We start from the raw sequence: 12392 nt of genomic DNA, 5'->3' as shown, positions 1-12392 counted from the left end.
AACCATGTATGCTGGTTTGAAGCTCATTCCAGTCCACTGTTTTTTCTCACTTACTTTCCTGCTTTGCCTGCAGATGGCTACACAACTGATGACATAGAGTTCTACTGGAGAGGTGGGGATAATGCAGTCACTGGTGTGGAAAGGATTGAGCTTCCTCAGTTCTCCATTGTGGAATACAGACTGGTGTCGAAGAATGTTGTCTTTGCCACAGGCAAGTAATATCATTTCCCTAGTTGGTGTTTTATTTCTTTCTGTATGGCAATTATTGTTTTATTAATCATTATTATGTATAGTCTTTGTCCTGTGTTCTGTGCATGCCTAAAGAGATGACTTGGTAAAGCCCAGAGGCAGGAGTCCATGAAACAGTATTTCTTGTTTCATTTTTCTTTTGTGTGTGTATGTGCATGTGTCATACTTAACCATACACCTAAATATACGTGATCTAAATAAATATAAAGTCATTCATGTCTGAGTCACCAGTTTAACTAATGTAGCCTACAGGGTTACTGATCATACAGAAGTATGTTATGGCAAACTAGGTCAGAAAGGCACAGTTTTTATGCGCACCTCCCTACAGCTTTTCTGTACGTCTTTTGTTTTGTTCTTGTACAGTGAATGTGGTGCCATTTATATCTTGATTTTCACTGATGGGTATATGGTAGTGTATATATAACCGGTGCTATTGTGATCATTGTTAAGATTCTAAAGTTAAATCCCTAGTTTTATATCCCTAGTTTAAATCCCCACTGATTTAGATGTTTGATTTTAGACACCAGCCTAGGAAAATATTGCTATGTGTGAAAAGACCAAAGCAACTCAGAAAGCCCTCAGCAAGTGTGGGGCGACTATTGGGACCTCCAGATTTTCAGTCCTCTTCAGACCACGGAGGTGTTCTGTTCTGTCTGTCCCAGCGCACTCGAACAAATGAAGCACAGCTCTATCATGTTTGTAAGCATCACTTCACCCACTCTATGGACACAGCATCTGTTTCAAAGTACACAGAAACACGAGTTATATTTCAGAACAAAATGTAAATATTGCTGGGATTGAAATTAATATGAGGGGTTTTGCCAACTTCTGCTGTTTTTGTATATCACTGTGAAATGTGAGGGTTTTTTTTTTGTTTTTTTTTTTTTTTTTTTTTTGTTTGTTTTTTGTTTTTTGTTTTTTGTTTTTTTTTAAAGAGAAACAGATACTCTAATCCTATATTCTGCAGCCAGGGTTTATCTGCACTTGCACAGGACTGGATATGTAGGATGACCCTTTTGGCCAACAATGACAATACAGAGAACTTTGTATTTGGGAAGTCCAAAGCCACCACCTTTCACTTCAGTGTGAAATATTTCCATAAAGATGTGATGTAGTAATTTGGAGATTGAAAAGATTTATTAAATTCAGGAAGTCCAAAGAGCTGTGAGACAAATATGATAGAGAATGAAAACTAGGGGTAGAAATGCATGTAAATGACCAAATATTCAGAATCATAACAGTTCTTTCCAATAAGTTTGTGAAGGGAATAAAAAACCCACATGCTTCAGGGTTTAAGGCAGCTTGATTTAAGGAGCAGGATGAGGCAGTTGTGAAGAACAGATTATCCCATGTTTTTTATATTGTTTTCTGAAGCGTATAATTTTTGTCATCGATAAAGACATGATACTGCATCTACTATTGTTTTGGTTTAGGACATGATGAAAATGCTTCATTAATTATGAACTTTTCTGACAAATATTTCCATTGAAAGAAATCAGCACATTTGTTTCTCAGAAACTCATGCCTAATTATGATGCTAAATCTGAAACTTTCCAGTGAATCTGACAGATAAAGTCAGCACACTTTTTTTTCAATTTTCTTCTCAACACATATTCCTTATATGCCCGATAATTAGAGCCAGTTTGAACATTTTTGTGGAAAATAAGTCAGGCATGGTTTTTTTGTCTTTGAGGTTATTAAAGCCTCATGAGAAGATACTAGATTCTTTCCACACAATATCTCGGTATCAATATCTCAATCTCAATATTTCTGGGATTTCAGTGCTAGTGTGATTTGATAGTGTAAAACTAAACAAGGACTTTAGAGTCGTGCCCTAAACAGCTTTTGGACTAGTTATTTCTCCTATCCTCCATGAAGGAACAGTGCCATATAACCTTGTGTTACTTATGCAAATTGAATAATCTGTTCCCATAGTTACTACTAAGCAGCAAGAGTAAGCATGAGAAAAACCCCATAGATAATGACATAAACCTGTGAGGGGATGCAAGAATATTGAAGGAACTGGAAGCATGTTGAAGTATGTCATTGGAGTTAAAAATAATCTTAAAAAAAAATAAAAAAATCAGCATAGACAAGTGCAAAGTACAACTATTCAATTAGTTATTCCTATCCAAATTTCCAAATTCAAACTGGGGAATACCTGGTTAGACCAGAGTCCTGTGCGTAGTAATTTAGGGGTTACTGTTGATCTCAGACTGCATATGAGCCCGTAAAAAATTGGTAAGAATGACTGGAAGTCTAGAAAATATAATCCATGATATTGAAAGAGATCTAGATATGGTTGTGTAGTTTGAAAAAAGAGAGTACTTAATAAGAATTAAATAAGTTACAAGGAGTAACATGTTCTCTTAAGGAGTAACTTGTTCTCTTTATCCATGATTAAAAGAAGAAAAAGTAGTATATAAATAAGTGAATAAGAAAGATTTTGTTTGACTATCCTAAGCTGAAGGCTATAGAGGCTACAATAAGACATTCCAAATGGCATTAGACACCTCTGTACAGGCAATTGAACCACATCCTTGGAATCAGCTGGCTATAAGTCTAGCTCTCCATGGTTTATACTGAGAGTTTATGCACTATAAGTGTGGAATTATCTACATGAAAATGCCTGAAATGTAATGCCTAACTTGTGAGCTGAATATGTGTCCTAAAGATTTGTTATCCAAGAATGCTAAAAAACTGAACATGAATGAGGATATATAACACACCTAAAAGCTTCAAGATGCATAGCAGTCAGAGACAGATTAACAACTTGTTGATAGGAGGAAAGTAATCTTAAAAGATTTGAAAATTAATTATTTGGCAAATTCTGAAAGATCAATCTGTAAAGTACATTTCCAATTAGCTGAAGAACCTTCCCAGAAGAACAGATTAAAATAAGAATTCTGTAACTGACCAATTCTCTTATCTTGGTTCATACTTGCATAAAACAGCAAGAGACTAATATAGCCTTGGAGCTAGATATTTCAGCTTGCTAGCGTTTAATGAAATTGAAACAGAAACAAGTAATTACTTTTTACCAAGTGCTCAAACATATGAAGGAGGAATATTTTGAGCTCAGTTATTGATTATTTGTTTTCATGTCTTCATTTTCAATACTGTTGCTAGACTTAAATACTCCAGGCCAAATTCTGTTATTCCTCTACTCTTTAAATTAGCCCATGGACATAAACATGTTATATGAGATGAGAGAAAAGGTAACAAATCTGGTCGCTGAGCAGAAACACTGTTCTTTATGCAAAATAAATAAATAAATAAAAAATGGTGGAATGTTAGCAGCTACAATTTCCTTGTAATTAATCTCTAAATGTACTTAGCTTTAATTGACAAATCATTATAAAAGCATAATCAGACAAGTAACATTGTAATTGTTGAGTTCACCAAGAATTCTATTTTTATTAAATAAATTACACAAGATGGTTCCTTCTTACATAAATGAAGATCAGGGCTTACAATTTTTGTTCCATGCAGGTTAGGACCCATACTGTTCCCAGAGCTTTAGTCTTCCAGATGAGGAGAGGAGCTTCACAGTAATGTTCTTTCTTTCAATTCTTTTTTTTTTTTAACCCACAGATTCCTATGTACTGTTTGCTGGAAGTAAGATAAGATAGCAGGGAGTCCAGACTGCAGGGAGGGGCAATAGGTCATCCGTGAAAGCATAAAAGTAATACAGGTGAAAATTGCACAAACTTCCTTAGTCTCAAGGAGAGCTACATAAAGGAGAACCCTGTTATCTGAAAATGAAGCTACCAGTTCATGTTTCAATCTCATATTGAACTATACAAAGACCAAATTATTCTGAAATTTCCTTAGATCCAGACCTTCCAGTAAATTTTGAGCTTGGAAAATAACCACACAAAAAAAGGATGATGTTCTGTATTTACTTTGATGAAACTGAACAAAACGTCAACTCCATTAAGCAGCTGTGATGCCGACAAGACTGTTGGTTAGAGTACCCAGGAGCCGTAAACCCCCAGAACCTACCCTGAGACTTGCATGGCTGGGATTCATTTTGGTCAGATTTAAGGTCAATATAATTAATTTCAGTGTCTGCATATGAATTAGGTGTCTAAGCTCCTGTTACAGTTGATGGGAATCTAGTCAATGGGACTACAGTCAGTGGATTCTGGAGACAAAATCAGTCCAACGGAGCTTATTTTAGGAGGCAGTGGGATAATTCTTCAGGTTTCATTTACTAGATCAACTAGATGAACTTACTCTCCTGTAAATGTAATTGAAGCTTAGACACCTAGGTAACATTTGTGCAGCTCAAGTCAGTCGCTTTATCAACTGCAGTTTGAGATAACATAGGGCATCCCTTGTAATCTCAATCTGCTGATCAATACGATTTTTTTGTTTTGTAGGGGCTATGTTGTATCTACCAAATGCATGCTGGTGTTTGAGATGTCAAAGGGCATTTCAAAAGGCCCAGGGCACCTTCAGATTTGCAAATGCATGTCTGTATTACAGTCCAACTCCAACACTGCAGTGGATAGGCAAACAGCACTGACAACCCTGGCCCTAGGTATGGTTCTTAGGCTTTTGTCTTGTAGCATCAGGACAAAGAACCTGGGGCTCAAAACAACTTTATGTTGACCTTTCTGGTCTTGAAACAATCTGTCTGGTGACACTGCCTTTAAGGCTGAGTCCCACTAGTTTCACTAATTGTCTTATCTCATTAGACAAAGATAAGGCGCTTCATAGGTGAAGCATTCAAGATAAATAAATGAAGTTTTCTCTGTTACACTGTCTCAAATAAGGATTTCATTACTGAATATTACTGACATACATGACACATTACTTCTTTCCTGCCTCCTCCAGCTGCACCATTTTCCTTGCTTTATCATTAGCAGAGTGCTCTCCCTCTTTTTTCTCCGAGGTACCCCAATGTACCAAGGGTCCTTAGCACTGGAACGGACCAAGATGAGCCTTGAGTGAATCCTTCAGATAATATATCAGAAAATCAGTATTTTATGAGAGATATTCCAGTCGTCACCTCTGTCAATGATGTTCCACAGATGCCCAGACCTGGACAGGACTTATGGAAGGAACAGATTTGTAGAGAATCCTTTACATTGGTAGTGTATTTTATGAAGTAATTTTCCTCAGCAGAACTTTATGAAGATTTCTGTCTGATGCACTACTCTTATTGCAGAAAGGTGATTAGGTCTGCTACATATTTAATGTATTTCATGATGGCAGAATATGTTCCTGTTTTATTCACATAGTCTGCAGACAAAAGGCCATGAAAACCATCTCATGAGAAAACTCAATGAAAAAATTAGGCTTTGTTAGCAGAAATAGCAGGCATAGTTTGAAATAAAAAAGTTGTCCTTGGAATGAAACATTGCTCATTAAAAAACTAAGGTGTTAAGCAGAAGCCTAAATGATATTATGTATTTATTTATATATTTATTTTTTTTCCTGAAAACCATGTAGAGTGCTTTAGACAACATAAAACCTTGGTCTAGTTTTGTATCAGATTTATGTGGCAATGGTTTTGGTAGAAGGGGGGCTGCAGAGGTGGCCTCTGTGAGCAGAGCCCAGCAGCTGCCCCATGTCAGATCAGAGCCAGCTCCAGCTGGCTCCAAAAGGGACCCGCTACTGGCCAGAGCTGAGCCAGAGAGCAATGCTGGGTGGGCCTCTGGGAGAGCAGATGTAAGGAAAAAACTGCTGGGCAGCAACAGCTGGGAAAGAGGAGTGAGGAAACGTGAGAGAAGCAGCCCTGCAGCCCCCAAGGTCAGTGTAGCAGGAGGGCAGAAGGTGCTCCAGGCAGGCAGCAGAAGTTCCCCTGTGACCTGTGGAGAGGCCCCTGGTGGAGCAGGCTGTCCCCCTGCAGCCCATGGGTCCCACATGGAGCAGATCTCCACGATGCAGCCCCCCCATGGGTGGAGGAGCCCCCAGTGGAGCAGGTGGATGTGGCCTGGAGGAGGCTGCGGCCCATGGAGAGCCCCCGCAGGAGCAGGCCCTGGGCCGGAGCTGCAGCCCGTGGAGAGGAGCCCACGCAGGAGTAGGGGGTCACTGCCACCCGTGGGGGACCTGTGCTGAAGCAGTTTGCTCCTGGGGGGATGGACCCCGTGGTACAGAGCTGTGTGGGAGCAGTGCTTGAAGAGCTGCTGCCTGTGGGCAGCCCTCGCAGGCTCAGTTTGGGAAGGTCATCATCCCGTGGGAGGGACCCCACGTGGAGTAGGGGCAAAGAGTGACCATGAAGGAGCTGTGGAGATGAAGCAACAGGGCCTGACCGCAGCCCCCATTCCCTGTTCCCCTGTGCCGCTCAGGGGAGGAGGTAGGAGAGGGTGGATGGGGGGAACGTGTTTGTAGCTTGCTTTTAGTTTCTCAGTGTTCCAGCCTGATAATAATAGGCAGTAAGTGATATTAATCTCCCTATGCGGATTGTGTTTTGCCTGTGACAATAACTGTTAAGTGATCTCCCTGTCCTTATCTCAACCCTTGATTTTTTTTTTCCATCATATTTTCTCCCCTTTTTCCTCTGGGAAGGGGAAATAAGAGTGGTTGGGGCAGAGTTCAGCTGCCTAGCTGGGTAAAACCACCGCAGGTTTCCATGCTGGAATATGGTCTTCTGACTATCTATATTCATGTATTTGTGAAACTAGACATTTCATACAGGAAATGTATGTATCAGTACATAGTACAGATTGAAATATTCACAACAACTATATATACCTACCAGATTTTTTTATTTATTTATTTATTATTTTTTTTGGTGACAGTGCTTCTGAAATTGACAAAGCAGTTAAGGGTAGCTACCTAAAGTTTGATACTCCCTAGATGCTTCTGCTACCTGGAAACTTTGTAGCATTTTTACTGTCATATGACTAAAACTTTACCTGTCAGAAACACAAAGAGAAATCTACAGTTTTCTGTTCCTTCTTTTGTTTTCTCTCTCAGGAAATCCATCATTCAGAGAATCACAGAATTATTTGGGTTGGTAAGGATCTTAAAAACCATCTAATTCCACCCCCCCTGCTATGGGCAGGGACACCTCCCACTATATACGGTTGCTGAAAGCCCCATTCTGCCTGGCCTTGAACACCTCCAGGGATGGGGCATCCACAGCTTCTCTGGGCAGCCTGTGCCAGTGCCTCACCACCCTCTGAGCGAAGAATTTCTTTCTAATAATCTTTCTAATCTAAATCTGAGCTTTTTAAGTTTAAAACCATTACCCCTTTGTCCTGTCACTATGCTCCCATGCAAAGAGCCCCTCCCCAGCTTTCCTGTAGGCAATCTTTGAGCACTGGGAGTCCACTATAAGGTCTAGCCAGAGCCTTCTGTTTTCTGGACTAAATAACTCCAAATCTCTCAGCTGTGCTTCTAAGTAGGAGAGGTACTCCAGGTCTCTTATCATCCTCATGGCCCTCCTCTGGACCTGGTCCAGCCTGGTCCAACCAGCCTTTCTTGTGCTGGGGGCCCCAGAGCTGAAGTCTGTACTCCAGGTGGGGTCTCATGGAGTGGAGTAGAGGGGGATAATCACTTCCCTTGACCCGGTGGCTATTCTTATGTGGTTTCTTATATATGAGTATATAATCATATAATACTTATATTTGTATTTATTTCTAGATGTTATCTTTTACATCTTGCACCCAGTTGCATCAGAATGGGCAGGTTGTGCTCTAATACCAATAACTGTGCCTTTGTATGTACAGAAGTGTTTTTTCTCATGTTGACTATAAATAGAGCTTTTAGACCAGCTATTAGAAGTATCATACCTAAGATTTGTAATGGAACCACTGAAATCATGGAGCTGATGTTGTGTGAATGTGTGAATCTTTCTTGTATAACGGTACTCAGATTTAATCCTATTTGCATTTGGTGAAAAAAAGTCACTGTTGTTTCTTTTTCAGTATTTGAGCACTCTAAATATATTAAGTATATTTAGTAAGGTTTCCAATTTTGAAATACACTGGTTTGAAGTTAAAATACGTGTTAAAAAACAAAAAACAAAAAACAAAAAAAACAAAAAAACACCTGTCATTGAGATTATCATTATTTCATTGTTTGCTGCAACTGAAACAGTATATGAATCCTATGTATATAATGTATGTATATACATATGCAATCTTCATTTTTTTGCTTAAAATATTTTTAGAAGAAAAATTCTATTTGGTTCTAGTTGATGTTAGAGGCCTTTGGATATGATCAGAAGGCTTTTCTTCACCTGGATTCATTACAATTATATTTTTGACGCCACAGGTAGCATGTTTCTCATAGTTCAAGTGTGATTAAGAAGTGCCATGTCAAAAACAATTCTATGCAAATACAAAACTATGCACATTTAAGACATGGAATTCTACTAATCCTTTCAGTATAAATACTATACATAAAATTGTGTATTGGGATAAGCATTTTACATGGAGACCTAAGCATCTGTTTTTGAAAACTAACCAGTGCTTATCCATCTGTTCAATAATTTAGAATAACTTAATCTCTTTTATTCCCAAATACAAATTACATGGATATCACTATATTCCCTGCAAGGTTTCCTCTAATACAAACAAGTAATACAGTGAACGCGTTTTCCCTACTGTTCTGCAGATGTCATAGTACCCCATAAAATGTGCATGCTTTAGTTTCTACGGAGACTGAAGACAAGTATCTGCAAGTGTCTCTGCTTCAGTATAAATAACATTGTTTTTCCTTCCCTTTTCATAGGTGCCTATCCAAGACTCTCACTGAGCTTCAGGTTGAAGAGAAATATTGGATACTTTATTCTTCAAACTTACATGCCCTCCATACTGATTACCATTTTATCATGGGTGTCATTCTGGATCAATTATGATGCATCAGCAGCAAGAGTTGCCCTTGGTATGTGCTATGAATGAGTGGGACATTAAAATGTCAGAATGAATGTATCCTTTGCAGGTTGTTAAAGACTTCAGCGTGATGTCAGTGTTTTGATATTCCAAAATCATTTACGTCAAAATCATGTCATTCAGTATTGCCTCAAAAGTGGTAAGTTTTCCCCACATGCAAGAATGTAGCTACCACTAAATCTCTGATATGAGCTGCTCGTATGGGTCCCAGACTTGTTTTCATCAAATTTAATGTTGTTGTTGCCATTAGTTTCAGCAAGGGGACCAGCTCCAGAATCATACTCTAAGGGCTTCGGTGTGGGCTTTTTGTTCAGGCCAGTGTGGGAAGACAAGCGTGGCTCCAAGCCTTCACCTGAGGTCTTGGCTGTTTTAACTGACAGTGGCAGGAAGAGACCTCAAGAACCATGAGCTAGTTCAGAGCACAGGGACACGTCAGCTGTAGACCATGACATCCCGAGGGCCATGGCATCCCTCAGAATGCACAGTATGCTATGTGCATTTTTATGACAGCTTATAGTGCCATTTACTTCACAGTAGAAAAACATGGATTTAGCACAGAGTGGTGATCCTAGTCCAAGACCTTTTCAGATCAAAGAATCCTTTAGATTCTTTGGAGGAGGGGTAGCTTCAAAATATCACACGGGAAGTATTTCATCTGTTACAGAAACGTACTCATGGGTAGCTATACACCAGAAAGTTTAATGGACCCATAAATAATCTTTATGACTACTCCTGCATTTCATCTCACTCCAAATCCTGTCTTCAACCCTGTTCTTTCCACTAGCATATGCCTTCTTACTCAAAACTTGACACTAAGCCTATGCTATATAACATTTGCTACACTCTCTTCTCTTAAAACAGGAGCATATTCCTTAGCTCCCTTATTTTTCTGATACGTACCACAGCAAACCAATACTCCCAGACATGCCTGTATGACTCTGCATCTCTGTACCACTTACCTACCAAGATCCACTATACCAAAGAAGGGTAGCTACAGCTATACCCATGTGCAGTGTCATATTCTAGCATCTTCATCATCCCTGTCATCTGAACATCAGTATCATCATTCCTAGCATCTGAACTTGTGTGACTGAAGATATTGTATACTGGTTGCTGTTACTCTACAGATACAATAATTCTACAGATGCTGTAGATTAACAAGTGCATATGCATGTAGTACACATGACACAATCTGTCATTACCACTCAGCAGCCAGTGGACATTCAGCAAATTGCAAACAAGTACTAGCTTCACAGGAGGTGGGACATAGAGTCCAAACATCTTTGATGTATTTGTAAATGAACAATTGATACCAAAGACCCACCATGGAGAAATTATAACCAAATGAGAACGATACTTCAAACACATCAGTCAGCATCTAGATTTTAAATGCCAGTCAGGACTGCGATGAATAAACGGTTAGACAGAAGTTACCAAACCCGATAACATTGCATGTCCTCCTGTAATGGGCTCACACTTTTTTTTTTCTGTGTTTAGGGGACAGGACTGCCTCATGTGACCTATTTCTGTGTAGCACAAGGGGTCCTGATTTGTCAAGTACCATACTGTGATAACACAAATATTTGAACCAAAGTCAGAGAATACATTCAAAGCAAGCTCAAGAGCCCAGATGTTCTATTTCCAATTGATAGAAAGTCCTTTTGAGAGAATGACAATCCATATAAAAGGTTTTTCTGAGAACACAATTAGTGCCTTGGTGATTATGTCTTGTATCATCTGGTATTTGTATAATAAAGTTCAGTACCATGGGCCTAATCTTGTGTTCCTTTGTGTAGTCACTCTTATGAGCCTGAAGCTGATAAGAAATGATATTAGAGTTTAAAGACAGTATTGCATCTTTGGACTTAGGTAACTAGCCCTGAAAAGCCTGTTACAGAGGAGAAAAAGGCCAGTTTACCCAGGTCTTTGTTAGAGAAAGGATTCCCTGTGCAATCCTTATAGACAAGGTGACAAGATTTTACTCAGCCTCTGCAGGAAATCTATATTCTCTGAAAGAGCCTGATTATAGTTCATCCACTTCCATGTTTTTCTCCAGTCCCTGGTCCCTTGCTGCATGCTCTGCCTGTTCTCCAGCCTGTATTGAACCAAGAAGTTCCCTCGACAAAGAGGGTGAAGACTAAACTTGGAGTTCTCTCTTTGCAAAGGCTGTAATCACAAGATTATCCCATTTTGATATGATAGGTATCCGCTGATGCCCTTCCAGCTGTGCTTTAAAACACTTTATTGACCTTCAGAAGAGAGATTTTGGTCCTCCATGAGCGTGGTATTTGCCCGCAGGGCGCCAGGACCTCCCAGGGGCTGTATCTCCTTTAGGTTAGTGGTGGCCACCTTTCTATTCAGTGTGCTTAATCTTCTGGATTACAGCCTGTGAACAGACACCAAAACTGGGGGTATTATAACCCAATCTGGGTTGATGAACCCTTCCCTTATTCAACTAGGCTTTGGTAAGCATCTGTGGGGTGCTACTGAGATGCCAAGGGTGTATTAAAAGAGAATTTTGTGGAATTTCTCATACAAGATTCATATTTATTTTAGGTGATTTTCAGAATTCCTTATGGGTAGCAGGTAATCCTACAAGGAGCAGGTAATCCCATGGGCTGCAAATATGTGATAGTGTAATGTCCTCCAGCCCTCTCATCCTTGTTCATGTTCTGGCAATGAGGTTTTCTACAGACCTTTTCAACATTTCTTTAAAAATAATTCTGTTGTGCCAATTATTTTCCTCATTTTACTGCAGAGTTGAGTGAGTTACACACAAAGCATTTTTAAAATATGCTTGTGCTGTGTTCTCCATTGTATTTCAAGCCATGAAACACCTGACATCAACACACACTTGTTTCACAGTTTAGAGGAAAAGCACTGAAAACTGCATGACACTGACCTACTAAATATACAAAAAATCTGTTATGGAACCTCATAGGCTACTTCTGCAGTTCCCTGGAGTGGCACTGCTTACACAGACAGCTTGATTTTGAGTTATATTGTCTCTATTTCTGTCTCTTCAGGTAAAAGAAACTGTGTTTTATAATATGCAGGCAATTTTTTTGTTCTTTATTTTTGTTCTGCCAGCATTCTATTGACTACCTATAAACTGATGGTATAATTATGAAATCAGAAAAAATCATAATGGAAGGAGACCTATTAGAATGGTTTGCCTCTTTTACCAGTGTAGACTTGTCACACAAATCAGTGTTTTCAACCATCTGTGATTTGTGATTCCCATAAAATTTCCAGCAGAGATCAGACCCTGCAGTTTAATGTGAACTCAAG

The 12392-nt window shown here is 39.3% G+C and overlaps 1 protein-coding gene across 3 annotated transcripts in view; it reads left to right on the top strand.

The window, feature by feature from the left end:
* Positions 1–12392, top strand: part of GABRB3 (gamma-aminobutyric acid type A receptor subunit beta3) — a 115325-nt gene that overhangs the window by 87321 nt on the left and 15612 nt on the right. For all 3 annotated transcript variants that reach the window (XM_068681298.1, XM_068681307.1, XM_068681289.1), the window contains exons 6-7: positions 74–211; positions 8941–9093. In XM_068681298.1, coding sequence (XP_068537399.1) covers positions 74–211; positions 8941–9093 — 291 coding nt within the window. The remainder of the gene's footprint in view (positions 1–73; positions 212–8940; positions 9094–12392) is intronic.

Source organism: Anas acuta, chromosome 1 (genome assembly GCF_963932015.1).
Source record: "Anas acuta chromosome 1, bAnaAcu1.1, whole genome shotgun sequence".
Lineage (NCBI taxonomy): Eukaryota > Metazoa > Chordata > Aves > Anseriformes > Anatidae > Anas > Anas acuta.
This window is presented reverse-complemented; position numbering and strand designations above follow the sequence as displayed.